Here is a 26,754-nt window from a genome sequence, read left to right as displayed (position 1 = left end):
CCCTTCCAACTCTGTCCTTCCATAATTCTGTGCGGAGAAAAGCCCTTTCCATCGAGGGAAACAGACATGGCCATGCGCCTCGTTTAGCAGCTCCTGTTTCCGCCCCCCTAGACCCTGGGGATGCGGGTCTAGGGGTGCGTGGGGGGGCGGATCCTGAGAGAGGATGGCAACCCCGGTGTTCCCTCCCCTTGGCCCTGGAAGCCGGCCGGGAGTGTGGCGGATGGGTTAATGAGTACCCTGGTGGGAGGTGATAGGATGGTCACAGGATCCTTCCTCCCTCCCTGCGCCCCTCCCTCCAAATCCCCCCTCCCCCTTCAGCGCAGCTGCAGGGCTGGAGAAATGTGGGGGGTGGGCTTCTCCTTGGCCCTGGCCGCCTTCCTACAGGTGGAGCTGGGGATCGCCGCAGGTGAGTCTCAGGATCGCGCGCAGAGCTCGCCTCCTCCGCCTGGGGGTGGGATGGTGGAAAAAGACCCCTGCCTGCTCTACCCGCAATGCAGCCGCAACCCCGTTTCGACTCCCGGGCAGATCGGCAAACTTTCCAGGGCGCGCCACGCGGAAGGAGGCGAGCGCTGCGCCCGATCCCGGAGGTCATATCGGCTAAAACAGGGGTAGGGGGCCTCCCGGCGGGGGTGAGGTGAGGGGCTCAAGGGGGTCCGAAGACGGCTAGGCTAGACTTCGGAGGAAACGGCAGCGCGGTAGCTTTAATCCACAATCCGGAGTTAGGTCTCGCTCCAAGCTACCCACGCGTGGTCCGGGACCCGCTTGTCTCCGGACATTGACCTCTCCCGAGGGTGTGGGGGTGTCTCTCCATCCGGGATCCCCATTGGCAGGGAGGGAGATGCCTCCCCTTCCCTCCTCCCCCCCTCCCCGCACCTTCCCTGACTGCCTCCTTCCCGACATCCAGGGTTTAGTGGCCCGGTGGGTCACGTTGTGAGTTATGCTGACTTGCACGTGTGATTATCATACAACTGTGTCGTGTTATTTTTCCCTGGGGTGTCTTTTCTAACCTGCCTTATGGAACTGGGGAGTGAGAAGGGGCCTCTGAGGTCATCTAGTCCCACCCCATGCTCTAGTAGGAGGCCCTTACAGAATGACAGAATAATAGAGTTGGAAGGGACCTGTGAGGTCTTCTAGTCCAACCCCTGTAAAAGAATTAAAATAGAAGAGAAGAGAAGACAAGACAAGAAAAGAGTTGGAAGGCACCTCAGAGGTCATCTAGTCCAGCCCCCTGCTCCAAGAGGAGACCCTACTATTTCGGACCAACGGTTGCCCAGTTCTCTTTTCTGAAAGCCCCCAGGAATGGAAATAAAAAAAACCCTTTTCCTCTTTCAGCAGAGAGCGGGGTCAGCCAGCCACCACAGTCAGATCCCCCCTTTGCCTGGGATGAGACCCTCCCCGAAATGATGGTCAACTGGACCAGTGATGCACCAGAGCCGGGTAAGGGGGGGGCCTTTGGCGCTGAAAAACCGATGCTGTTCAGTTGTTAAGTGAGTCACACACTCGGTAAGTGAACCCAGCTTCCCCCTTGACTTTGTTCGTCAAAAAGGGATCACATGACATCCCCCCCCCCCCCCGGAGAAGCCGGATTCATTTAGCAACCGTGTAACTCACTTAACAATGGCAGGGATCCACTTAACAAACATGGCGAGGAATGTCATCAGACCCAGCAAAGACTCCCGGAACAAATGTCTCGCTTAGCGACATAAATTCTGTGCTCCCTTCTGGTCGTAAGTCGAGGACTGCCTGTATATAACTAATTATCAAATTATTCTGTTCATCTTATGGAGGAGGGGGTAGTAGCACCCATGCCTAAAGATAGTCTTCAATGTACGACCATCATTGAGCCGAAAAGTTAGTAAGATGTTCGTTAAGTGAGTTTTGACCTTGCGTGCCACGGTTCTTAAGCGAATCATGGCAGCTGTTACATTAGTCCCACGGTCGTAACGTGAATCTGGCTTCACCCGTTGACTTGGCTCGTTCAGAAGGTCGTAAAAGGGGGGAATCCTTCAACCCGGGGACGCTGCGACCGTCATAACTACGATTCGGTTGCCAAGCATCTGAACTTGGATCTTGTGACCGAGGGGATGCTGGGACGGTCATAAGTGTGAGAAATGGTCCTAAGTCACCTTTTTCAGTGCCACCATAACTTGGAACCAGAGCCCTTGGGGCAATCTTTATTTAATTGACCAAACTAAGTAATAATTTTAATTAGCAATTTTATTATGTTTGTGTGTCTATATTTTTCTTGACTGTACACCGCCTTGAGTCCTACGGGAGAAAGGCGGTATAGAAATATAATAAATAAATAAATAAATAAATAAATCTCAGGCCCTATTCCTCGGAGCCCCCCAAAGGCCCCCCTCCCAAAGATGGGGATCCGGTGTCACAGCCTGTGTGTCTCCCCCCTTCCTCGCAGCACCCCCGGCCTGTCATGGAGGGGAGGACTGCCCCCCCTGGAGCTCCTGCGAGGAGGACCACGTGGGACGCCAAATTTGCCGCTGTGGGCTGGGCTATCATCTCCACCCCGTGTTTGGCTGTGTGCCAGGTAAGGGGGCATCTTAAACAGGGATGCCCAAACTTTGCCCCCCCCGCCACGGGACCGGTTTTGTCGAAGACAGTTTTTCGATGGATTTGAGGGGGGGGGAGATGGTTTCACGCACCACCTCGATCCCGTGACTTTGGAGATTAAAGCTTCACTCGTGCGGCTTGGTTCCTAACAGGCCACGGCCCGGGACGGGTCCATAACCCGGGAATGGGGACCCCTTATCTAAAGGAAGGGGGGAGGGGGGAGTCCTTCCATAGCTCCCCCAAGGAGGCCCTGAAGGAGGTCTTTTCCGGGAGGGGCTGCTCCTTCCACCCCCACCGTCCTCCTCCTCGGCTGGTGGCCAGGTGAGTGCCCCATGTGCAGGTTCGCAAATGTGAGTGCGCAACTCCTCCACGCATGTGCAGAGAGTCAAAAATGGGATGTGATGACGTCCGGCTGGCTGGCCGGAGCCTCCTGCCGCCGGCACTACCACTTCCCCCGAACTGGATAGAACCGGCTGAATTTCACCACTGCCCGTGTGGCTCCTGCGTGGAAGCGTGGCACTGCCCATCCCAGCCTTGGCTCGGCTCGGCTTCAGTAAAATGGGCCAGGCTGAAGGGGGAGGGAGGGAGGGAGGGCTTGGGAAGAGGTGTTTGACGGGCAGTTGAGCACAACCCCTCCTTCAGCAGGAACTGACAGGAGTCAGGACCCCCCCTCCCGCCATAAAACCCTTGCCTCCTCTTTGGGACTTGCCCCCTCCCCACACCCAGGGCTCCACCTGAGCCAAGATGTGGGTGGGAGGGGAAGGAGTCAGGCGGCTTCCCAGGACCCCTGGATTGACGGGCATGGCCCCGACTACTATCTTGCAGTCAAAGTCTTCGCTGCCCAGTTGACGGTCTGTAACCTGGAGCCCCCAGAGTCATCCTCCTTGCTGGTCGCCCGCCAGGTTCAGCGCTTGGTAAGGGCCCCTCTCTCAAAGGACTGGGGCTGACCCCTTGGTGGCCATGAACCCATAGCCTTGTGGTGCCAGGATGGAGGCAAACTACTCCATCCCCTCTGATTGGGAGGGTGGGTATTAGGCTGGGGCTCCTGCACAGCCCCCCGCCTGCAGTCCGCCAAACACCCTTGCAGGTCTCCGGTGAAGCTGGGAAAGGAAAGGGGCCCCTGACGTTGTCCCAAAAGCAAAACTTTATTGGATACACCATTTCGGCACTGAGGGGAGAGCTTTGGGGGCAGGGTTCGTACCCCGTGCCTCCTTGCCATGCCTGTCTGTCTTTGTCCGTAGTTCCAGTGCCTCCTGGGCCATTTGGACGGGTACCTGGACTCCCTGATTCATGCACTGAAGTGAGTCTATGGAAGGAGGGGGGTGGGCTGAGATTGTGAGCCTGCCCCAGGGCCTCCTAGGGCAGGTACCCTCAACCTTTGGGGCACCGTGGACTGATTCTATGGAGAGCAGCTTTTCCACAGACCTGGTTGCGGTGTGGTTTCATGGTTCTGCAGGTGCGCCGATGGTGCTTTGCTCGTTTGTGCAGACCGGTTTCTAGCAGGCTGTGGACCGGGGGTGGGGTGGGGTTGGGGACCCTTGTCCTAGGATGAGCAGGATCTTGGAGATCTTCTAGTCCAGGAGTCGGTAACCCTTGGCTCTGGAGCCGCATGTGTCTCTTTCATCCTCTGATGCAGCTCTTTGTTGCTGCCACAATTTTGAGAGGAGCTTCCAGTTAGGGGGAGGAAAAGCACAGCGTGCCAGGAGGTGACTTGATGGCAAGGGGCGGGTTTTCCAGTTGGCTCCACAATTGATAGGATTTTCGGCTAGGAGGAGACTCTATGGTAGGGGAACCGGACTTCTGGTTGGTTCCAGAATTGAACAGGGGGCTTCCAGTTAGGACCTTCGTGGCTCTTTGAGTGTTTAAGGTTGCCCACCTGTGTTCTAGTCCAATGGTCCCCAACCCTTTTGGCTTGGCAGCCCGGCGGAGACGGGATGTTTCCATGCGAGTGGAGCTGCACACCGAGTACCTGCGTCCACCCCTTGTACAAATGTAGCTGCGTGCATACGTGCACTCGCCTGTTGCTTGCACAGCCCGGTTCTGTACGGGCCATGACTCAGGGGTTGTGGACCTCTGATGTAGTCCCCAGCTTCCTGACAGAGATCCAGCCGGCCTCTGCTTAACCTTTCAGTCTTCAACCTCCAGTTTGTTCTCCAGGGGCACAAAACCTGTCCCAGGGAGGAATTTGGCCTCGCTGTCCCACCCAACTCCTCTTCCTTGGGACGGAAGCCCCTCCATCTCTGCCTCCCGTGTGGAGGACAATGGAATTGGGTCCCTCAGCACCCTAATGTGTCAGAGAAAAGATGAACCAATGAAGCGAGTTCCAGACAGGAGACGCCGTGCACCGCCGGTCACCCAGCTGACCCCGACTGTTGACTTCACAGCCGGTCTGGCCAAGAGGTGACCATCCTGCACCACTTTTCTGCTTGGGGTCCGGTTACAAGCCACAAGGTGGACATGGCTGTGGACGCCTTCCGAGTGCAGTGTCACAGCAGCCTGCAGGGCACTCCGTTTTGCGACCATGAAGGCGCCTACAAGGGTAAGGTGCCTCTGGAGCTCTAGCTTCAGTCCTGGGCCCTGGGGGAAGGGCTGCCAAACGGCCCCTCCCTGAGTATCCTGGAAGGCAGGGCCTCGTAGTTGGCAGCCCCCCTCCCTGCCAGGAAGTCCGACACTAATTGGAGCTCTTCCTTTGCAGCCTTGAACCTCTGCCAGTTGAACGTCTGCGACCCCTTCTCGACCACCTGCTCCTCCCCAGATGGCCTGGTCGGCTGCACCTGCCATCCTGGCTTTTTCCGGGCACACGCCATGGACCGCACATGCACAGGTGGGCTCCCTTGGATTGGACTTGGGGGATCCCTGCTCCCCACTGCAGATGGGGCACCCCTTTTTTTCCACCCAGGGTCTCAGCGGATCTCTCTTTCTCATCCTCTCTCTCTCATATCATCCTCTCTCTCTCTTATTCTCATTTTCTCTCTCTCTTTCTTTGTCCTCATTCTCTCTTTCATTCACTTTCTTTCTCTTTTCTCATTCTCTCTCTGTCTGTCTTCATTCTCTTTCTTATTCTCCTAATTCTCTCTCTCAATCTCTTTCTCTCCTCTCTCATTCTCTGTTCTCATTCTTTTACTCTCTCTCTTTCATTCTTGGTTCTGGGGGGAGAGAAATTGTCCCCCTCAGAACGGGTTCGCAATTTGGGTGTCCTCCTAGACTCACAGCTAAGATTAGAGCAACACCTGACAGCTGTGGCTAGGGGGGGCCTTTGCACAGGTTCGCCTGCTGCACCAATTGCGACCCTACTTGGATCAGGAGGCTCTCCTCACAGTCACTCATGCCCTTGTCACCTCACGGTTAGATTATTGCAATGCGCTCTACATGGGGCTACCCTTGAAAAGTGTTCGGAGACTACAGTTGGTCCAGAATGCAGCCGCGAGAGCTGTCGTGGGTGCACCTAGGTACATCCACATTACACCAATTCTCCGTGAGCTGCACTGGCTCCCTATCGGCTCCGGTCCCAATTCAAGGTGTTGGTTATTACCTTTAAAGCCCTACATGGCTCAGGGCCAGGCTATCTTCGAGACCGCCTTCTACCGCATAGCTCCCAGGGACCAGTAAGATCCCACAGAGTTGGTCTCCTCCGGGTCCCGTCAGCTAAACAATGCCGGCTGGCGGGCCCGCGGGGGAGGGCCTTCTCTGTGGCTGCCCCGGCTCTCTGGAACCAGTTACCTCCTGAGGTCCGGACTGCCCCCACCCTATTGGCCTTCCAAAAAGCAGTGAAGACTTGGCTTTTCCGGCAGGCCTGGGGCCGTTGATCTCGCTCTTGCGATCTTGCAAGATCCGGCCATGAATGGCGTGAATGAGTTTTTAATGTTTTTAATTTTTAAATGGTTTTTTGTTTTGGTGGTGATTTTTTGAAGTGTACTGTGAGCCGCCCTGAGTCTTTGGAGAGGGGCGGCATATAAATTGAATTAATTAAATTAAATTAAATTAAATTCTCTCTTTCTCTCTCCTTCTTCTCCTTCTCTCTCTCTCTCTCCCTTTCTTGGTCTTCTCATTCTCTCCTTCCCTCTCTCCCTCTTTCTCTCTCTCTCTCCCTCCCTCTCCCTCCCTCTTTCTCTCTCTTTCTCTCTCTCTCTCCCTCCCTCTCTCTCTCTCCCCCTCCCTCTCTCCCTCTTTCTCTCTCTCTCTCCCTCCCTCTCCCTCTCTCTCTCTGTCCCCTATCCAGCTTGTGAGAGTGGATTTTGGCTGCAGAACGGCACCTGCATCAGGTGAGGTGCATTTATACTCGGCAGAATCAGGTCCCAGATTCTAATTCTGGTCCTGCATCTTCTTCACACCCCAGTCCGTGAGTGGCAGGTGTTTCATCGCAGATCAGTTTGAAGAAAAAAAGAAAAAAAAAACCAAAACCAGACTCCCATTTGTCCAGGATGGAATAAAAGACTTGGGTGCCTTGAGTCCCCGGGGGTTGGACTAGAAGACCTCCGAGGTCCCTTCCGGCCCTAAAATCCTCTGATGAAAAAGAAGATCGAGGCCACTAGAGGGCAGCAGTGTCAAGGCCCGGTGCTTGGCAACAAAGAGATGCCCGCCTGGCAAGGGCTGAGGTTTCTGGCTGCCCCAAGGGAAAGCAGGGTTATTTTTTTTGGGTGGGGGGGTGAGCAGTTGTCCCAGAAGGGGAATCCGGTGCCCTCCCTGCACCTGGCTGGTGGGAGTGAACCCTGCCTGCCCTCCTACCTCTTCCTTCCCTTCCAGGTGTCCCTTTGGCTTTGGAGGTGCTGCCTGCCAGGAGCGTAAGTGCCTCACCTCCCTGGGGGGGGGCGGTGTTTCCTCCCCCACAGCGGCCAAGCCGACAGAAGCCGTGGCTGAGGGATAATGGGGGGGGGAGGAGGGGGTTGAGACAAGAGCCTAGTGGGGAGGGAGGGGCTAGACAGGGTGCTGGAGAATTGGAAGCAATGCATGGCAACCTGGCTGGATGTTGTGCAGGCAAACTTGGGAACTCATTGCCACAAGCACTTGGATTAGGAAGGTGGTGGTGGTGGTGGGGAACTTCTTCCGGTTGGTCCCGATCCAACACCAGGCCGATTTGGTTGAGGTGGGAGCACTGGAAGCGCCCCCCGCCCACTCATTGGGAGTGAGGCCCTCCCTTTGAGGCAGGCAGCAGAGGGCCAAGGACAGACTGCCCACTCTCCCTGTCTAGGAATCTCAGGCTTGTGGCCAGTGGAGGGGAGGGCCTGCTGAAAAGAAAGGAAAAGAGGGACGGAGGGAAAAAGAGAGGGGGAAAAAAAAAAGAGAGAGGAGGGATAGGAGGAAGGAAAGGAAGAGGAAAGGAAAGAAAGAAAAAAGAGAAAGAGAGTAAAAAAGAAAGAAAAAGGGAAAAGGGACTTACTTAGGGAGAGGAAGGAAAGAAGGAAAGAAAGAAAGAGAGAGAGAGAAGGGAGGGAGGGAGAGGAGGCCCTCTATGGGGCAAGGGCCCAGATTCCTCCCAAGAACCCCCTTCAGGCGCTGCCATATTGCTTTGTGCCTGGTGAGGAGGGGCTTTCCATGCATAGGGCTGAGCAGGGAAAACCCATATTTGAGTTGGGGGGCTGGGTCTCTGACCTGACCTTTGACCCCCCTCCATGCAGCTCTCCTCCTGGCCCTGGTGGGGGTCTCCTGCTTTGCGGGTCTCCTGCTGTGGCTGCTGCTGGCACTGCTGCTCTTCCGGTAAGAGGAAGTGACCATGGAGGTCATCTAGTCTGACCCCCTGCTCGAGCAGGGAAAACCTTACCATTTCCTGAAAGGGAAGGCGGCCATCATTGATGGGGAGGGGGGCTCACTGCACAACCTTTGTCCTGTCAGTGATAGGGCCAGCCTCACCTCACACCAGCCCCCTCCTGGAAGGGGCGGGGCCCGGGTAGAACCTGCCATGGGTAGGGCTCTCTCGGAGGGTGCCCCCCCCTCAGTGACTTCTCTCCCCACAGAAGAGCTCCCCCTGCCCAGGAGACCCTTGTGGCCCTGCCACTCCCTCTCCGCTCGAGGGTCTTGAGCCTCCCTCGTGTGCAGCCGCCGGGGTCCATGCCAGAGCTGGAAGACTGCCCCCCTTTTGTCCTTGACCCAGTGAGTGTTATCGGGAGCTGTGGGGGGTGGGGGCTCAGGGATTTGGGTCCCAGCCCTCCCAGACAGACCCCAGCCCTCCCCTGGGTTCAGTCACTGTCACCTTTTTGCTTTCCGTGCCTTGCAGGAGAGGGAGGGGCTGCCTGCAGAAGGAGCCCCTCGGATGAAGACGTTTTTGGGGTCTCGGGGTCCTCCTCCCTCGGCCGCACAGACAGTGGGGGGCTGCAGTAACCTGGTTTTCATCGGCGACGCAGGAGAGCTGGCTGAGCAGGACCACTTCTGAGGCGCTGGAAGGGCCTTCAATCAATCAGAATAGAGTTGGAAGGGACCTCGGAGGTTGTCTAGTCCAACCCCCTGCTCAAGCAGGAGAGCTTTACAATATAACAGAAGGACAGAGTTGGAAGGGACCTTGGAGATCTTCTAGTCCAGCCCCCTGCTCAAGGGCTGCAAGGTGGGTATATTACCTTCCTTTTAGACCAGGGATGTCCATACTTTTTAACTTTAAGACTTGTGGACTCCCCCCCCCCCGAATTCCCCAGCCAGCAATTTTGTTCACTTTGCTGAAATCAAGATATATTATGTTCACTGCATACCCACCATCTACTAATAAAATTATCCTATAAAATGTGATATATTTTGTTCACTGCATATCCACCACCTGCTAATAAAAAAGTGATAAAAGAGTCTATCCACATTTGTTCTTCTTCTTGTGCTATCCATTTTGGTAAACCCTTGCTAACTGGGGAATTCTGGGAGTTGAAGTTCACAGGTTTTAAAGTTGTCAAGGTTGGGAAGTCCTGCTTCAAAGCAATCCATTTTCTCGGCTGAAACCTTTTATTTTTTTAACATCTGGAAATAGGTTGATGTCATTCGGACTCAATTCAGAATCTGGGTCAGAAAGCCAAGTACAGAAATAAATATATATAAAAAGTCCACCATTTTTAAACATAATACTTCTAATATCACTTATATAGCGCTTATACAAATAAAAGAGATCATTCATAAGCTATTTGATATTTTTTGGTCTGATACTTATTTTGTATATAATCAATCCATCTTCTCCAGTCCTGTATATACCTTTCTTGTGTATGATCCTTCAGATATGCTGAAATTTTAGCCATTTCAGCTAAATTAGTTACTTTCAATATCCAATCATCAATAGTAGGCAAAAAGTCCTTCTTCCAGTGTTGTGCTACCAACAATCTTGCTGCTGTTATCAAGTTCAAAATCAGTTTAGTCTCTGCAACTGTACAGTCCGTAGTTATACCCAGTAAGAACAACTGTGGAGTAAATTTCAGTCTTTTTTAAAAAATATTCTGCATCACCCACCAAATCTTTATCCAAAATGCTTTGATTTTTCTACAAGTCCACCACATGTGATAATAAGTTGCATCATCACAGTCACATCTCCAACATTTAGCTTGCACATTAGGATACATACATGATAATTTTTTGGGATCTAAGTGCCATCTATAAAACATTTTATAAAAATTTTCTCTTAAATTTTGTGCTTGTGTAAATTTCACATTTCTAATCCAAATCTTTTCCCAAGTCTCCATCATTACTGGCTCTTGAAAATTTTGTGCCCATTTAATCATACAGTCTTTAACCAATTCCGTCTCAGAATCTATTTCCAATAAAACATTATACAACCTTTTAATATGCATTTTTTTTTAGGGGGTGTTAGTTTAATGATTGGTTATACAATTTAGTTTATTGTTAAAGGTCAATAGAAATACCTTGTGTTCTGCTCTGGGAAGTCGGGGAGGGGGAGGGGGGGTTGGGAGGGACGGTTGTGGGGAAATTGTGTTTGTTTTAAAACTTTTTCAATAAAAAAAAAAAAAGTCCACCGTTTCTTGGCTTCCTGCTCCATCTCACTGGGTTGGGGACGCCCTTTTGCCCTATTATGGGAGGAGGGGGAGGTTAAATCCAGATTTCTGAGAGTCCCACCGATATTTGACTGCTCAACCCTGCCATTCATCGGTGACCATGGGGCATGTGGATCGTTCAGAGTTTTGCACAATAAACGCTTTGTTGATTTTGTCAACGGGGACATGGAAATGTGATGCAACCCCTTAATCTGGAAACAATTTCAACACATTCATTTTATTTCATTTTATTGCTCTTATTTTCAACATCTCTTCATATGGGAATCCAACCTTGGCCGCAAACCCTTCAGTAATCAGCTCCCTCCGAGCAAAGGTGACCTGAGATAAATTCTTATTAGTTACTCATTGAACCGTCTTTTTCTCCCCAAAAGAGACAAAAGCAACTTTTTGTGCTTTTTTAAAATATACACTCAAAAAAATAAAGGGAACACAAGCAGAAGACCTCCGAGATCTGAATGAATGAAATAGCCTTATTAAATACTTTGTTCATTACATACAGTAGTTTTGTGTTCCCTTTATTTTTTGAGCAGTATATTTATAACTATAAATATAAATTTTATATAAATACAAAATCATATATATATATATATATATATATATATATATATATATATATATATATATATATTTTCTCAGGTTTTCGCGGGTGTTTGTATGTAGGTCTTTGGTTATTCGGGTCTTCTCCCACGTAAAATTGGAAGTGTCTTGGCGACGTTTCGACGAAGTCTCATTCGTCATCTTCAGGCTGGTGTTAAAAGGAAGAAACAGCTGCGATCTCACATTGCTCCTGGAAGCACGAAGCTGAGAACACCAGCCTGAAGATGACGAATGAGACTTCGTCGAAACGTTGCCAAGAAACCTCCAATTTTATGCGGGAGAAAACCCGAATAACCAAAGACCTACATACAACCACCCACGAAAACCTCAGAAAACAAATATATATTCCTGTATTATATGTACTATGACTGTCATAAATACGAGTCGGTTGCCAATTTTGATCATGGGACCATGGGGAAAGCTGCAACGGTCATAAGTATGAAAAACAGCCCTAGGGGTCCCCACAGACACGTGATCAAAATCCAGGCTCTTAGCAACCGATTCGTATTTATGACAGTCGCAGCATCCCGTAGTCCGACGACTTCCTTTTGTGACTGTCAGACCAGCAAAGTCCCAATTCACTTAGCAACCGTGTTGTAATTTAGCAGCTGCAGTGATCCACTTAACAACCGGGACAATAAAGGTGGTAAGATGGTGCAAAATTCACTTAGCAATGGGCCACTAAATGGACTAAATAAGTCCAGCATTACTTGCAGAAACTGGACACTTTACAAATGTTAGTTTGTTGTTTCTAAACTGGAAACTCGCATGTGAGGTTTTACAAAGGTCTGCCCAATTTAGGGGTCCCATCACATTTTATTTCATAGGGGCCTTTATATTAAAATAATCTTTTATTTTATGCATCTGAATTTGCAATTTTTATTTGGAATTTTCCCCATAAAATTGTGCTCGACACACAGAGATGCTGGTTGTATTTTTCCTGGGAACACAATAGTTTGCGGTTGCCAACTTTCTGGTACACGGTTTTGACTTCCCAAGCTATCTTGCATGCTAGGGGTGGGATTTGGTGGGCAATGTGGGTAGGGCTAGATGGGGGTCTCCAAGTATTAGTTTGGTCTTATCCTGGTTGGCTTTTAAGAATGGTTGCTGGAATTGTGGATGTCTCGTTGAATAAAAAGGACGGGGGGATGGGGTGGGACATGATAGCCGTTTCAATATTTGGGGGGCTGCCCCAAAGAGGCGGAAGGCCAATCTATTCTCCAAAAAGCAGCTGAAGGCAGGACAAGGAACAATGGATGGAAACTAACCAAGGTGAGAAGCAACTTGGAATTAAGGAGAAACTTCCTAACAGGGAGGACAATTAACCAGTGAAACAGCTTGCCACCAGAAGTTGTGGGTGCTCCATCATTGGAGGTTTTGGAGAAGAGACTGGACAGCCAGCTATCTGAAATGGTATAGGGCCTCCTACTAGAGCAGGAGGCTGGACTAGAAGACCTTCGAGGTCCCTTCCAACTCTGTGATTCTGTAAGAGTGTCCTACAAGAAAACAGCCAAGCTCAAACAGCATCAGGGACCTGACAGCCACTTCCCCTCCTCCTCCCTTCTAGAACTGATAACGTTCCCTAGTTGGGTCACAAAACGTCTGCAAGAAAACCAACCAGCTCAGAGAGCTCAGCTTTTTTCAATGTACAGCGCATATACACACAACACCTACACACAAACAGAGAGAGAAAGGAGAGTGGTATACTACAGCCGAAAACCGGGCCTTGGTGTACAGAGCGAAGCCAGAGAGTTTCGAGGGAAATCATACGACGTTTATGGCAAAGACGGTTTCCCAGCCGCAACCTCTGCAGATGGACGGGGCCAGGAGGACCGGCAGAAAAAACGGATTAGATGCCACGCGCACCAAAGGGAGCTGTCAGCAAAAAAGGGAACCAGGCCGGCTGTCAAATTGTCTCTGGTCACGAACGGCTCACCAACTTCCGATTTCAGTTCCAAAGAAGCCACAGCCAAGTGTGTCAGCAAGGTTGCGTATGAGGCCGTCACGAAGGTGCAGAACAAATTTGACGGGTGGCATCTGATAAAAATTCTGCCCCCTGGGACCTCTGGACCAAAATTTGCAGTATCGTCCAAGGTGAAGCAACTCAAGCATTTCAGAAGCCCCACAAGCATGGGCCCTGGGTATCTACGAGACCGCCTTCTGCCACCGATAGCCTCCCATCGACCGGTACGCTCCCACAGAGAGGGGCTCCTCCGGGTGCTGTCAGCTAGAGCTAGACAATGCCGGCTGACGACCCCCAGGGGGAGAGCATTCTCTGTGGGGGGCCCCCACCCTCTGGAACGAGCTGCCCCCGGAGATTTGTAGGATTACCGACCTGCGTATCTTTCTCCGTGCCCTAAAAACATTACTATTCCAACAAGCAGGGCTGGCCTAAATAATAATAATATTTTTACTATTTTAATGGGTTGTTTTATTAGAATTTTTGGCCAATTAATTTAATTGTTTCAACTTGTTTTTAATTTTTCTACTGTCATGGTTTTATTTCTGGCTGTTCACCGCCCTGAGTCCTTCGGGAGAAGGGCGGTATAGAAATTTAATAAAATAAAATAAATAAAATAAATAAAACAAAGGCTTTATTTGTTATTACGGAATAACAGAGTTGGAAGGGACCAACTCCTTGCCAAAGCAGGAGACCCTAGCTAGATCATTCCAGACAAGTGACTGTCCAATCTCTTCTCCAAAACCTCCACTGATGGAGGAAGCCACAACTTTTGGAGGCCACTTCTGTCCCACTGCTTAATTGTCCTCCCTGTTAGGCGGTTTCTCCTTAATTCCAGGTTGCTTCTCTCCTTGGTTAGTTTCCATCCGTGGTTTCTTGTCCTGCCTTTGGGTGCTTTGGGAAATAAATTCTTTTATTCATTTTTAACAAATCTAATTTAAATTTTATTTTATTAAATTAAATCTTTTAATGAAATAAAATTCTTTTATTTATCTACATTCTTCTCTGGGGCAGCCCCTCCAAAGATTGGAAGATGGCGCTCACGTCCCTTCGGTTTCAGGCCGATGTTCCCCCAAACCTGCTGGTGGATTGGGCCCAGTGGTGGGATTCAGCCAGTTCGCACCACTTCAGGAGAACCGGTTGTTAACTTGCTGAGCAGTTTGGCAAACTGGTTGTTGGAAGAAATCATTAGGGCAGAAAACCGGTTGTTCAGTTACTTGAATCCCACCACTGATTGGGCCCCTCTGATCTCCCCGCTCCCAATCCCAAAGTGTCTAGGAATCTCTGTTTTTCGGCTCTTTGGGATCCCTCGACCGGGGGGGGAGGGGAGGAAGGAGGGCAGCCTGGGATCAATTGATCGATTTTCATTGATGGATCGATTTTGATCGATTGGCGAATAAAAGCTGGCAACGTCCCCTCCTGTCGTGGCTCTGTTCGGGGACTTTCCAGGCCAGGAACCACATGCAAAAGGCAACGGATCCACCCCAAGTAATCCACCACCGATCTGGATCTATCTATCTTTCTGATCGGCCTTCCTGGTCCAAATCTGATTTTCTCCCGGGGTTTTATCTCTCCTTCTTAACTGTACGTTCTGTTTTTCTTGGTTAATTTATAACTCTTCCTGAGGCAGCCGGGCACGGTGGCCTTGAGGAGGTAGCTGGTGTTGTGGTCCGCCAGCAGCCTGAGGAGTTGGCAGCGGAGTTGGACAGTGAGGAACAGGGGCCAGTCCTGGAGTCCGGAGGAGGCCCGGACGAGGGCTCTGCGTCAGAGGCAGAGATGGGGCCAGGGCCATCTGGGAGTGATGCGTGGACTCCGGAGCCTCCAGAGTCAGACATCAGAGAGGCAGAGGAACAGGAGGAGCCTGTTCTTGGTGCACGCAGGCGCAGAGCTGCCAGAAGGAAAGAACAGTTAAAACTAAAGGTGTTATGTTGGGTGAATGAGGACACAGCAAGTCAGGCAGTGAGTGACAACAGCTCTTTATTGTAGGTCAGCAACTGACCTGGGGAAACAGCTCCCCTTATATACCTTGCAGCTGTGGTGGTCAGCCAATAAGCTGACGGTCAGTTAATTCAAACTGCCCACCCAAATCTACATACATAACAAAAGGGACGACTCAGGAGTAAGGCCTGGAGATGACCGGCCCTTCCCATAAGGCTTAAAAGAACAGCAACGGCTCTTGGGCTCTTTGCAGGCATCTCAGTCGACATCTCGGTTTGATTCTGGACTCTGTGGGGCTTTGCCAAATAGATCTTTGGCAGAGTGTCAAGGGAGATAAAGGTTGGTGATTATCCCGAAGGACTTATTTGGAACTAATTGGGACTCAGCTGTGAATGAATGTAATTCGCAGCTGTTTCAATAAAATAGGTTTTTGGGACTACTCGTGTGTTTTAATGACTCAGGAAGCCTAGGTGACAACAGCTGGAATCCCAAGGGGGAATCCCAGATAATAGGATCTAACTGGAAGGCACCTCGGAGGTCATCTAGGCCAAACACCCCCCCCAAGTAGATGACCAGTTAAGGAGAGGAGGCATTTGGATCAGAGTCGAGCTGGAAGGGACCTTGGAGGTCATCTAGTCCAGCCCCCTGGTCAAGCCGAGGACCCTTACAGAATCATAGAATAATGGAAGGCACCTTGGAGGTCATGTAGTTAAACCCCCTGCCTTAGCTGCAGCAGTGAGCATGAGTGGGCCCACAAATTGCCCCCTTTTGTGGCTAACACCATGTCCAGCAATTTTGATCCCCCCCCCGTTCCTTATTCAGCTTTTTCCTTATTATATACGAATTTAATCTGCATTCTGTCCCTTCGCTCCACCCAACAATGGACGCAGAATTCAATCGTGTGCAGGAAAAAAATATATAATTTCCTCATGGCTTCACCCACCCCGATTTCCCTGGTTTGGTAGGTTTTCTCCCTGTGCCAGGGCATGTTCCTTCCGCAGGATTCGGTGATCAACTTTAATAAAAGGAGGGGAAAAAATCATTCTACCATACGGGTTCCAGATCGAGGCTCTGGCACATAATTTCAATGCCAAATCCGCTGGATAAAAAGCAGCCATTTAGCTAAGGGCCACCAAATGGTTCCATGGCGTCTTTAAACATTTTTTTCAAATGCTTTTTTAAAAAATAGATTTTAATTGCTTTTGGGAATAGTGAGCTGTCCAGTGGCTTGCTGAGATGGGTGGCTATAGAAATAAAATTTATCTATCTATCTATCTATCTATCTATCTATCACCATCATGTCTGTCCGTCCATCCACCCCCCATCCATCCATCTCGCCTTCCTTCCTTCCTTTCTTTCCATCCATCCATCCTTGCTTCCTTCTATCCTCCCTTCCTCCCTCTCCCTTCACTCCCTCCCATTCTTTTTCCTTCCTTCCTTCCCTTCCTTCCATCTATCCTTCCTTACTTCTATCCTTCCTTCCTCCCTCCCTTCACTCCCTCCCATTTTTTCCTTCCTCCCTCCCTCCCATCTATCCTCCTTTCCTTCTATCCCTCCTTCTTTCCTTCCTTCCCTTTCTTCCATCCTTCCTCCCTCTCTCCCTCCACTCCCTCCCATTCTTTTTCCTTCCTTCCTTCCTTCCCTTCCTTCCATATATCCTTCCTTCCATCTATCCTTCCTTCCTTCTATCCTTCCTTCCTTCCTCCCTCCCTTCACTCCCTCCCATTTTTTCCTCCCTCCCTCCTATCTATCTCCCTTCCTTCTATCCCTTTCCTTCCTTTCTTCCATCCTTCCTTCCTCCTTCCCTATTCCTTCCTTCCATTCATTCATCCATCCTTCTATCTTTTCTTCCTCCCTCCCTCCCTCCCTTCACTCCCTCACCTTCTTTTTTTCTTCCTTCCTTCCTTCCATCCATCCATCCATTCTTCCTTCTTTCCTCCCTCCCTCCCTTTACTCCCTCCCATTCTTTTTTCCTTTCCTTCCTTCCTTCCTTCCTTCCTTCCTTCCTTCCTTCCTTCCTTCCTTCCTTGCATTCATCCATCCTTCCAACAAGCACGGGGGAGAAGCCGGATTCGTTTAATGACCAGGTGACTGATTTAACAACCACAGGGCTTCCACTAACAATGGTGGCCAGAAAAAGTTGCGAGATGGGGCAAACTTCATGTAACAAATGTTGTGCTTAGCGACAGAAAGCTGGGCTGAATTGTTGGCGTAAATCGAGAACTATCCCTATTGACTGCTGCAGGCTGCCCGGAGTTCCTTTTCAAATGGGAGGAATAAATAAATGTAGACAACCATCTAGGGCGCCCAGCTGATATGCTGCAAAGCCCCCCTGCCCCCCCCAATCTGACATTCCATTTCAGCTGGCCTGTAAAATGGGGCCAGAGAGCAGAACAGCCCCAGAGCCTGGAGGGGGGGAGGGAGGGAGGGAGGGGGAGGCAAAGGGAACAAGCTGTCCTGAAGGCTCTGAGCCTGGAGGAGGGGAGGCCAGTGGCCCCATTATCCACAACCATGTTTGGAGAGAGAAAGAGGGAAAGAGAAAGAGAACGATACAGATAGATAAATAGGTAGGTAGATATAGACAGACAGATCGACAGAGGATGGATGGATGGATTAGATGATAGATAGATAGATAGATAGATCTTTCCTCCTTCCCTCCCTTCTTCCTTCCTCCTCCTCTTTTTCCTTCCTCCTCCTCCCCTCCTGCCTGCTTTTCTTCCTTCTTCCTCCTCCTTCTCTGGCAGGGACTCCGAGTGTGACGGCCCTGGAGGGAACAGCCTGTCCTGGACGGCTCCGGTCCTCGTCCCGTCGTTCGACGTCCGACACCCCCCCCCCCCCGATTGAACCGTCCAAACTCAGCCAACCCTCTTCCAAAGCTGGTTGGGAGCCAGCGATCTCTCTGGAAACTCGGCTTATTCTGAATCGTGATCAGGCTGCCCGACTGCGGACCAAACTGGCCCGACTTTTTCTGAGCCCTCACCTGGGGGGATGGGCCAGGGAAGCGCTCCCCCTTCTCGTGGACCCCTGCAAACTCCTGCTCGCCCCACTGCAACGGGAGAGGGAGGGGGAGCACGCTGCCCCTCCCTCTCATCCCGCTAGATGTAGGGCTGCACCTTGCGCCGCGTTGAGAAATCCTCCCCTTGGAAGGGACTTTGCTCACCTGAGCAGAGTCCCTCCGGCTGTTTGTGGACTTAAGGTGGGCCTGCCCACCCACCCCCGTCCCCGTGCCCTGGGACAGCCAACGGCTCGGCTCTGCTCTGCCAGGACCTGCCCCCTTCCACCTGCTGCCCTCCCCGCCAGGGGAGATAGATAAGTAGGGGCAGCCCCGCTGGAAGGGCTGGTGGAAGCAGGCGCCGTGTACCAAGCCATAGCCCAGGCGGCCCAGAAGTGAGTGGCGCTCGGGGTGGGGGGTGGGGTGGGGTGGAGGGAGGGAGGGATGGGATGGGAAAAAAGAAAGAAGAAATAAAAAAAGAAAAGGACGAAGGGAGGGAGGGAGGAAGGAAGGAAGGAAGGAAGGAAGGAAGGAAGGTCGATTGCAGAAAATACGACTTCAATAACAGTCAATGCCTGGAATGCTCTACCTGACTTTGTGGTTTCTTCCTCAAGCCCCCAAAACTTTAACCTTAGACTGTCTACTGTTGACCTCACCCCATTCCTAAGAGGTCTGTAAGGGGCATGCATAAGCGCACCAGCGTGCCTACTGTCCCTGTCCTAATATTCCTTTTTTACTTACTCTTTTCATGTATTCAAATTATCTTTTTACTTTTACCTGTTATCTTATATATGCTTGATAAATAAATAAAAAAAATGAGGAGGGAGGGAAGGAGGAAGAGAGGAAGAGCAGGAGTGAGGAAGGAAGGAAGGAAGGAAGGAAGGAAGGAAGGAAGGAAGGAAGGAAGGAAGGAAGGAAGGAAGGAAGAAGATGGAAGGAGGAGGGAGGGAAAGAGGAAGGAAAAAAGAAAAGGATGGTGGAAGTGGGGAGGGAGGGAGGAAGGAAGGAAGGAGGTGGAAAGCGGCGGATGGAGGGAGGGAGGAAGGAAAAAAGAAAGGGAGGAAGGGAGGGACGGAAGTGGGGAGGGAGGGAGGGAGGGAAGGAGGATGGAGGGAAGATGGAAGGAAGGAAGGAAGGAAGGAAGGAAGGAAGGAAGGAAGGAAGGAAGGAAGGAAGGAAAGAGATGGGAGGAGGAGGAGGAGGAAGGAAGGAAGGAAGAGCAGGAGGGAGTAAATAAGGAAGGCTGCTTGGAGACTTTGTGAGGAGGAGAGCTCCTCTCCCCAGGGCCAGAGGTCAGGGGGGGAAGGTGCCGTTCTGCCTTCCAGAGGGAGGGAGGGAGGGAAGAGATTCAAGGCAGAGGTGGAGGGCACTCGGGGCCTGCCACCTACTCCCTCTCCTGGTGCTCCCAGCCCACTGTCTCTTCCCCCCCCTACACCTATTGTTTAAAAGGGAGGGGGTCTCAGCCGCTTGGATAATTGGCAGGGTGGCTCAGTGCAAAGCCCTCGGTGGCTCCAGGGGTCTTGGGGTGGGGTGGGGCTTGCCCACAATTGAACTGGATGGGGGATGGGAAAGATGCCCCTTCTCCAGCGATAGGCACCCCGAGCCAAAGACACGCAGTGAACTGTCCCAGGGTGCACAACCCCCCCGCCTGTCCCCCATTCCCCTCCATGCCTCTGCCCTCGGCTTGTTTTGGGTAAGAGCAGAGAGCTTGCCCAAAAGTCATGCCAGGATGCCTGGCTCCCCATGGTGGAGCAGTGAAAACACAGACTATTTTAAGCCATGAAATGGATGGCTTCCTAGCACCCTCCTTCCTTCCTCCTTCCTTCCTTCCTTCCTTCCTTCCTTCCTTCCTTCCTTCCTTCCTTCCTTCCTTCCTTCCCTCCCTCCTTCCTTTCCTTTCCTTCCCTCCCTCCCTCCCTCCCCTCCCTTTCCTCCTCCTCCTTCCTTTCTTCTTTCTCTTTCCTTCCTTCCCTCCCTCCTCTTCCTCCCTGTCTGCCTCCCACTTCTCCTTCCTTCCTCCCTCCCTTCCTTCCCCCCTTTCTTTTCTTCCCTCCCTTCCATCACTCCCTCCCTCCCTCCTTCTCCTTCCATCCTTCCCACTCTCCTTCCTTCCCTCTCATTCCCGCCAGCCTGCCTGCCTGCCTCCCTTCCTCTCTCCTTTCTTTCTTCTTTTTCTCTTCCTCCTTCCCTCTCTCCTTCCCTCTCCTTATTGCCTGCATGCCTCCCTTCCTCTTCCTTCCTTCCTTTCTCCTCCTCCCTCCCTCCCTCCCTTCTCTCCCTCCTTTCTCCCTCCCCTCCCTCCCTCCTTCCCCTCTCCCCATTTTCCCCTCTCCACCCCCTTGGCTCCATCAACTGAGTTCTCCAGAAAGTTGTCACCCCCCCACCCCCACCCCAGTAGCTGAGGTTCATCAGAGCTGACGGCAGGCAGTTTGCAGCTGGGAGAGAAGAAATGCTTAGTGGCGGCCACGTCTCTCTGCCACACGTGAATCCCTGCCGCACGCCTCTCCTTCCTCCAACAGGCCTGTCATGATGTGGATGCCAGTGGCCTGCATGGTGGGCATGCTCTGTCTTTTCGCCCAGGCCAGTCGGGATGCACTGCCCTCCTTGAGCAAAGAGAAGGCCTCCATTTTCTCTGACTTGAGCCCCACAGAGCTTCGGGCCGTCCGGACGTTCCTTATGAGTCGTCCTGAACTGGGACTCCAACCGAGCAAGGGGGGGTCCCTTGCCAAGAACAGCCTCTTCCTGATCGAAATGCTCCCCCCAAAGAAAAACCAGGCCTTGTGCTACCTTGCTTCCGGCATGCAGCCCCCGCGTCGACGCGCCCGAGCTGTGGTCTTCTTTGGCACCGGCGCCAAACCCAACATCACTGAGTACGTCGTGGGGCCGCTGCCTGTGCCGACGTTCTATCGCCCGTCTGGCCAGCCGGTGGACTTCACCACCAGACCCATGACCCAACTGGAGTACAAACTGATTTTTGACAAGCTGGCCGAACTCCTGGCCCCCCTGAACCAGTTCCTGAAGGACGTTTCGGGTTTCGGCCTCAAGGACTGCCACGACCAATGCTTGACCTTCACCGACATCGCCCCGCGTGGCCTGGCCTCTGGGGAGCGGCGGACATGGATCATTGTTCAGCGTGCCATCGAGGGCTTCTTCCTACATCCTGTCGGGCTGGAAGTCCTGATCAATCACCGGGAGTTGGACCCCGCTCGGTGGTCCATCGAGACGGTATGGTACAACGGCCAGTACTTCGGCACTCCACAAGAACTGGCCCAGCAGTACGCGCAGGGCAAGGTGCCCATCATTCGGCTGGTTTCCCATCCAGACCAAACCCTCTTCTCCAGCTTTGTGCCACGCGGGCAGTTCAATGCTGGGCCCCCTACCAACGTGCATGGCGCCAAAGTATGTGAACCGCAGGGATGCCACTACTCCGTGCACGGCAACCTCGTGGAGTACAGTGGGTGGAGCCTGGCCTTCCGGCTACGCACATCAACCGGCCTGCAGCTTTTCGACGTGCGCTTCAATGGGGAGAGTATCGCCTACGAGGTGAGTGTACAGGAGGCCATTGCCTTCTACGGAGGGAACTCCCCAGCTGCCATGCAGACCAAGTACATCGACGTTGGATGGGGCATGGGAAGCGTCACTCATGAACTGGCTCCCGGCATCGACTGTCCAGAAACAGCCACCTTCATTGACGCCTACCACCACTATGATGCCGATGCACCAGTCCGCTACCCCCGTGCCATCTGTATCTTTGAGCTGCCTACGGGCGTGCCCCTGCGCCGCCACTTTGACAGCAACTTCCAAGGGGGTTCCACCTTCTACGCAGGCCTGGAGGGTCATGCCCTGGTGATCCGGACCACTTCCACCGTCTACAACTACGACTACATTTGGGACTTTCTGCTCTTCCCGAACGGTGTGCTGGAAACCAAGGTCCACGCCACGGGCTATGTCCACGCCTCCTTCTACACGCCAGAGGGGATCCACTATGGCACCCGTCTCCATACACACTTGCTGGGCAACATCCACACCCACCTGGTACACTACAAGATTGACCTAGATGTTGCAGGTAGGTTCTCTCTGCCACGGCAGATGGAGTGGTGGAGACCCCTAGGTTCAAAACTCCACTGTAATGGCCAAACTCTTCTGGACAGAAGCTTTCGTCCAGTCGGTCATGTCCATGGAAACAAAATCATCATCATCTTTTAATGACCCCATAATCCAGGGCTGTCAAACTCTATTTCATTGAGGGCTGCATCAGGGTTGGGGTTGACTTGGGGGGCTGGGGGGGCTGTGCCAGCTCGATGTTGCTCATGTCAATGGGGTGCCTGTGGTGACCGAGGTGGGGCTGCGGGAATCCATTGTCTCCACGGGATGCGGCGGCCCCTCGCTGACTCCAGGGCGGCCCCGTGAATCTAAGGCTGACCACTTTGGGGCCCAGATGGCCTCCACCAAGTTTTAGATCAGTGCCCAGCTGACCTGAGGTGCTGGGGGATGGTCCTTCACTATTTCCAGGGCAGCCTCGCGGGCCAGATCTAACCACATTGCTGGCTGGATCTGGTCCCCAGGCCTTGAGTTTGGCATCCCTGCCATCATTCTTTGCGGGGTGGAGCCGGGCAACTGAATGGAGCTAGCAGAGTGTTTGAATGGCCGGATGCCCTTCCTGTCGCCAATGTGGAGTTTTGTTTGGCAGATCTATCCTCATTGTGCCCAGAGAGAGAGAAATATTTGCCTCTACCTAGGATTGAACTCACAGCCTCCTGATTGTGAGGCGAGACCTCCACCTCTAGGCCACCGCACCACCCTGTGGAAGCAAAATAGACTCCGGGAATAGCTTTCCTTGAAGTAACTTCCTTTACATGGTGCGCATCTCCAAGAAGTCCCTTCTACAAGATTGTCCTCTCTTCTTCTGTGGTGAAGAGTGTGCAGTTTTAATGCTGTCCTCTCCAAGGAAGAATGTAGCATAAGGCCCAAGTCCAGGGGTGGAATTCTACCGGTTTGGAGCGGTTCGGGCAAACCGGTAGCTCTGATGATCAGGTTGGGTTGGCCCCCCCCCCCTGAGCTTTACTCGCCTTTATCTTCTCAGCTGATTGGCACAGCAGAGCAGATTGCCTGCGCCTCAGCTGTGTTACTCCCAAGTGGTAACACAGAAGCTTAGTATTTGTATGTGTGATCACCAAACTGGTTGTTAACTGGCAGCATCCCACCACTGCCCAAGTCGGACCTGTCTTTACATCCAAGAATTCTGGGGTTCCCCTCTAGCTACCTTTACAGAGCCATCTCGGTAAACGGGGTCACACAACAGCCAATTCTGAGCCAAAGCTCATTCTTTGCGTGGGCAGGTTATTTTTCCTGCCTGTGACTGCAATCACCATCACTAGAACTCAGGGAGTTTGGTCATGTCCTCCCGGTTCCCTCTTCAAACCCCAGATGACCAGGAGTTCCCCCTGCTTCCTGGAGATCAATCAGTCAAATCAATCAATCAATCAGAATAGAGCTGGAAGGGGTCTTGGGGGGTCTTCTAATCCAACCCCCTGCTCAAGTAGGATACTTATACCATTTCAAATAGATTGTTGTCCAGTCTTTTTTTAAAAAACCCTCCAGTGATGGAACACTCACAACTTCTGGTGGCAAGTAGTTCCACTGGTTAATTGTCCTCACTGTTAGGAAGTTTCTCCTAAATTTCAGGTTGTTTCTCTCCTTGATTAGTTTTTTATCCATTGTTTCTTGTCTTGCCTTCTGGTGCTTTGGAAAATAAGTGGATCCCCTCTTCTTTGGGGCAGCCCCTCAAATCCTGGAAGACTATCATATGTCTCCCCCCCCCCCCCGGTCCTTCTTTTCTCTAGACTACCCAGACCCTGCAACCGTTCTTCGTATGTTTTTTCTCCAGGCCTTTAATTGTCTTAATTGCACTCCTTTGATTTTTTTCTAAAGTCCCAACACCTTTTTTTGTAACGTGGGGACCAAAACTGGATGCAGTTATTCTAGGGGTGGCCTTACTAAGGCTTCACAAAAGTAGTACTAATCCTTCCCGCCTCTGTTTATGCAACCCGGGATTGGGTTATTTTTTTTTGGCTGCCGCTGCACGCTGTTCAACAGAAGGGAATGTTTTCCATCTCCTCCCACGCAAGGTGAAGGTCAGGGTTCCAAGTAACACCCCCAACGACAGGGTCCTCACTCCCTAGCTATCATGGAAGACTGATGAAAAACATCCCGGTCTTGGCCTCTTTCGCAGGGACCGCCAACAGCTTCGAGACGGTGGACATCACCTTCGAGAACATATCGCTCCCCTGGCAACCGAGCCACCGGCTGGTGCAGCCACGCTTGAAGCGGCAGCCACGCCTCCGCGAGCGCCAGGCCACGTTCCTCATTGGCAAGCCCCTGCCTCGCTACTTCCTGGTCTCCAACCCCAGCAGGAAGAACCGCTGGGACAACCCGCGCAGCTACCGCATCCAGCTCAACTCCCATGCCGGCCTCGTCCTGCCTCGTAGCTGGAAGGAAGAGAACGGCGTCCCCTGGAGCAGGTGAGCCGGGATGGGACAGGACGCAACCAAGTAAAAGTAAAAAAAAAAATGCCCACCCAGTCACATTACCCCACCACCACCAAGCCACGCCCAGCTGGGCATGGGGGGGGGCAGGGATTTTTGCTACCGGTTCTCCGAACCACCCGCCACCATCGCTATCGGATCAGGTGATCCGGTCCGAACTGGGAGCATTTCACCCCTGACGCAACCCCCGTTGTGCAGGGGCCATGGTATTTCTTGACTGCCATCCCCGAGTCTTCCCAAAGGAAGGTGTTCTGACCCAGCTCTCCAAACACGACAAACCCTCTAAAGTTAACTCAAAGTTTCCTTTATTAGGAGCGCCAGCAGCCCCGGCCAGTTCCGTTCCCTCTTCCCCCTCGGAGCTCTGAGTTTGCCTTGATGCTGACCCTGACTCCCACGCCTCCTCCTCCTCCTCCTCCTCCTCCTCCTTCGGTTTGGCTGCTGGAGGGGCTGGCGGCTGACAGGCTACAACAGAGGGCTTCATGCAATATAGAGAGCGGTCGGAGAGGGGTTGAGCAGGGCTGGCCTGGGCTTCGGGGTCTTATTTCCATAGGGCCAGTATTAGAGTACAAGAATAAGGGGTCTCTGCCCTCTAGCATTCTCTTCAAGGGCTTTAGCGAAAAAATGGGGAGGCAGTAACTGCAGGCACTTTGGATACAAGGCTGGGTTGGAGGGCAGTGTGGGCCAAAAAGGCAGAGCTGGATTTAGGGAGACAACCAAAGCAGTGTCCCCCAGTTCTTGTGGGGAGGCTCAAAAGCAGCACAGTGTGGGGAACATCAGGGAATGGAAGGGGGATGCTGTAGCAGAGACGTGGAACACGACCACAGACGGCTCCAGGTTGCTGGAGGGTTCTACTGTCCTGCGTTCAGTACGGAGATATCAACACAACGGTGACGTGTTGTGCCGCAGAGATGGAGGGAGGGAATCAGGGTCCTCAGACACGGGCGTTTTGTCTAGGCAGGTGGGGCGGGGTCACCCCGGCCACACCTGGAGATTGAGGCAGGACATCCTCTCGGCAGGTATCACATAGCTGTGACTCAACACCACGAAAACGAAGGCGTCAGCAGCAGCTTGTACATCCAGAACGACCCATGGCACCCCAGTGTGAGCTTTGAAAACTTCCTTCGGAATGACGAGAGCATCGACAAGCAGGTTGGAGAGAGAAGGTTGTGTGTTTGTGTGCATTTTGTGTGTGTCTGTGTGCATTCCTAACTGGAGACTTCTTTCCGACAGGACCTGGTAGCCTGGGTGACAGTGGGGTTCCTCCACATCCCCCACTCGGAGGACATCCCTAACACGGCCACGCCCGGCAACGTAGTGGGCTTCTTACTGCGCCCCTTCAACTTCTTTGATGAAGATCCCTCTGTGGCATCCCGTCGCACAGTCATCGTGCGTCCCAAAGAGGCTGGGAGTGGGAATGGGGTGAGGATTCAGCGCTGGACTCCGGAGAGCCCTGGACACTGTGTGACGAAGGAGCCCTTTAGCTACAATGGCACCTACAGCCCCATCTAGCTCAGCTGGGACTTCTGACTGCGGAACACCGCCGTTGCCGGTTCAAAACACGCCCCAAAGGACCTCATCTAGCAACTCTTGTGGCCAGACAGAGGGTCTGCGGGCAGAAAGGAGGAACCTGGCCATGCTGCCTCCCCACCTTGGTGCTCTCCCTGTTCCAGATCCTTTCTTGGACTGGCTGTGATTCGACTGCCAGCAGGTGGCGGCAATTCTGCCTCACTTGCTCCCCCTCCTGGTCCATTACTGACTCTACAGCAAGGGGCAAAATTTGAACTCAAGGCCACAAGGGGGGAGTGTCGGGACTTGAGGATTCCAGGTATTTCACCCCCAGTTGTTCTTCCCCAGAGGGTGGCTGTCAGAGCAGGGCTCCCCCTGTGGGTCAGGGGAAACCTCTGCCCTACCCAGCAGGGCTGTCATGAAAATAAATTGAGATAAACTGTTCAAAGTGCAGTATATACAAATGGTGCCGCACACAAAACACACTCTTGAAAGGCAGCCTTTGATGAAAGAGGGCCAAGAACATAGAGCCCCAAAACTCCCCCACGGCCCATGTGCCACTGAAGGCCCTGCCCACAGCACCAATCAACAGCCACCCCCCCACCCATGAGGCCCATGCAGCCACAACACCCCTCGGTGGCCCTGCTGGGGAAGTCACTCTGCAAAACTCTGCCC

General features: G+C 52.4%; 2 protein-coding genes across 6 annotated transcripts; both read left to right on the top strand.

The window, feature by feature from the left end:
* The first annotated feature begins 143 nt into the window (after positions 1 to 143).
* Positions 144 to 9,661, top strand: LOC117669204 (uncharacterized). Of its 5 annotated transcripts, none has more exons than XM_034423455.3 (12): positions 144 to 406; positions 1,333 to 1,437; positions 2,417 to 2,545; positions 3,394 to 3,482; positions 3,810 to 3,868; positions 4,953 to 5,107; positions 5,264 to 5,392; positions 6,788 to 6,830; positions 7,312 to 7,349; positions 8,184 to 8,262; positions 8,520 to 8,655; positions 8,780 to 9,661. In XM_034423455.3, exons 1-12 carry the CDS (start codon positions 229 to 231, stop codon positions 8,933 to 8,935), a joined length of 1,296 nt encoding a protein of 431 aa, XP_034279346.2. In that variant the 5' UTR covers positions 144 to 228; the 3' UTR covers positions 8,936 to 9,661. The 5 variants fall into 5 exon arrangements, with proteins under 5 accessions (XP_034279346.2, XP_060549703.2, XP_087750505.1 ...); XM_060693720.2 differs by having other exon boundaries at positions 8,907 to 9,338; XM_087894378.1 differs by having other exon boundaries at positions 226 to 406; positions 1,336 to 1,437; positions 8,907 to 9,338.
* An 8,688-nt stretch (positions 9,662 to 18,349) lies between these two features.
* On the top strand, positions 18,350 to 26,527 carry AOC1 (amine oxidase copper containing 1). The gene is made up of 5 exons (XM_034423495.2): positions 18,350 to 18,423; positions 20,548 to 22,094; positions 24,261 to 24,549; positions 25,590 to 25,722; positions 25,804 to 26,527. The coding sequence occupies exons 2-5, from the start codon at positions 20,555 to 20,557 to the stop codon at positions 26,080 to 26,082; spliced, it is 2,241 nt and encodes a 746-aa protein (XP_034279386.1). The 5' UTR covers positions 18,350 to 18,423; positions 20,548 to 20,554; the 3' UTR covers positions 26,083 to 26,527.
* The last annotated feature ends 227 nt before the right edge of the window (positions 26,528 to 26,754 follow it).

Source organism: Pantherophis guttatus, chromosome 4, assembly GCF_059756535.1.
Source record: "Pantherophis guttatus breed Tessera chromosome 4, ASM5975653v1, whole genome shotgun sequence".
NCBI lineage: Eukaryota > Metazoa > Chordata > Lepidosauria > Squamata > Colubridae > Pantherophis > Pantherophis guttatus.
This window is presented reverse-complemented; position numbering and strand designations above follow the sequence as displayed.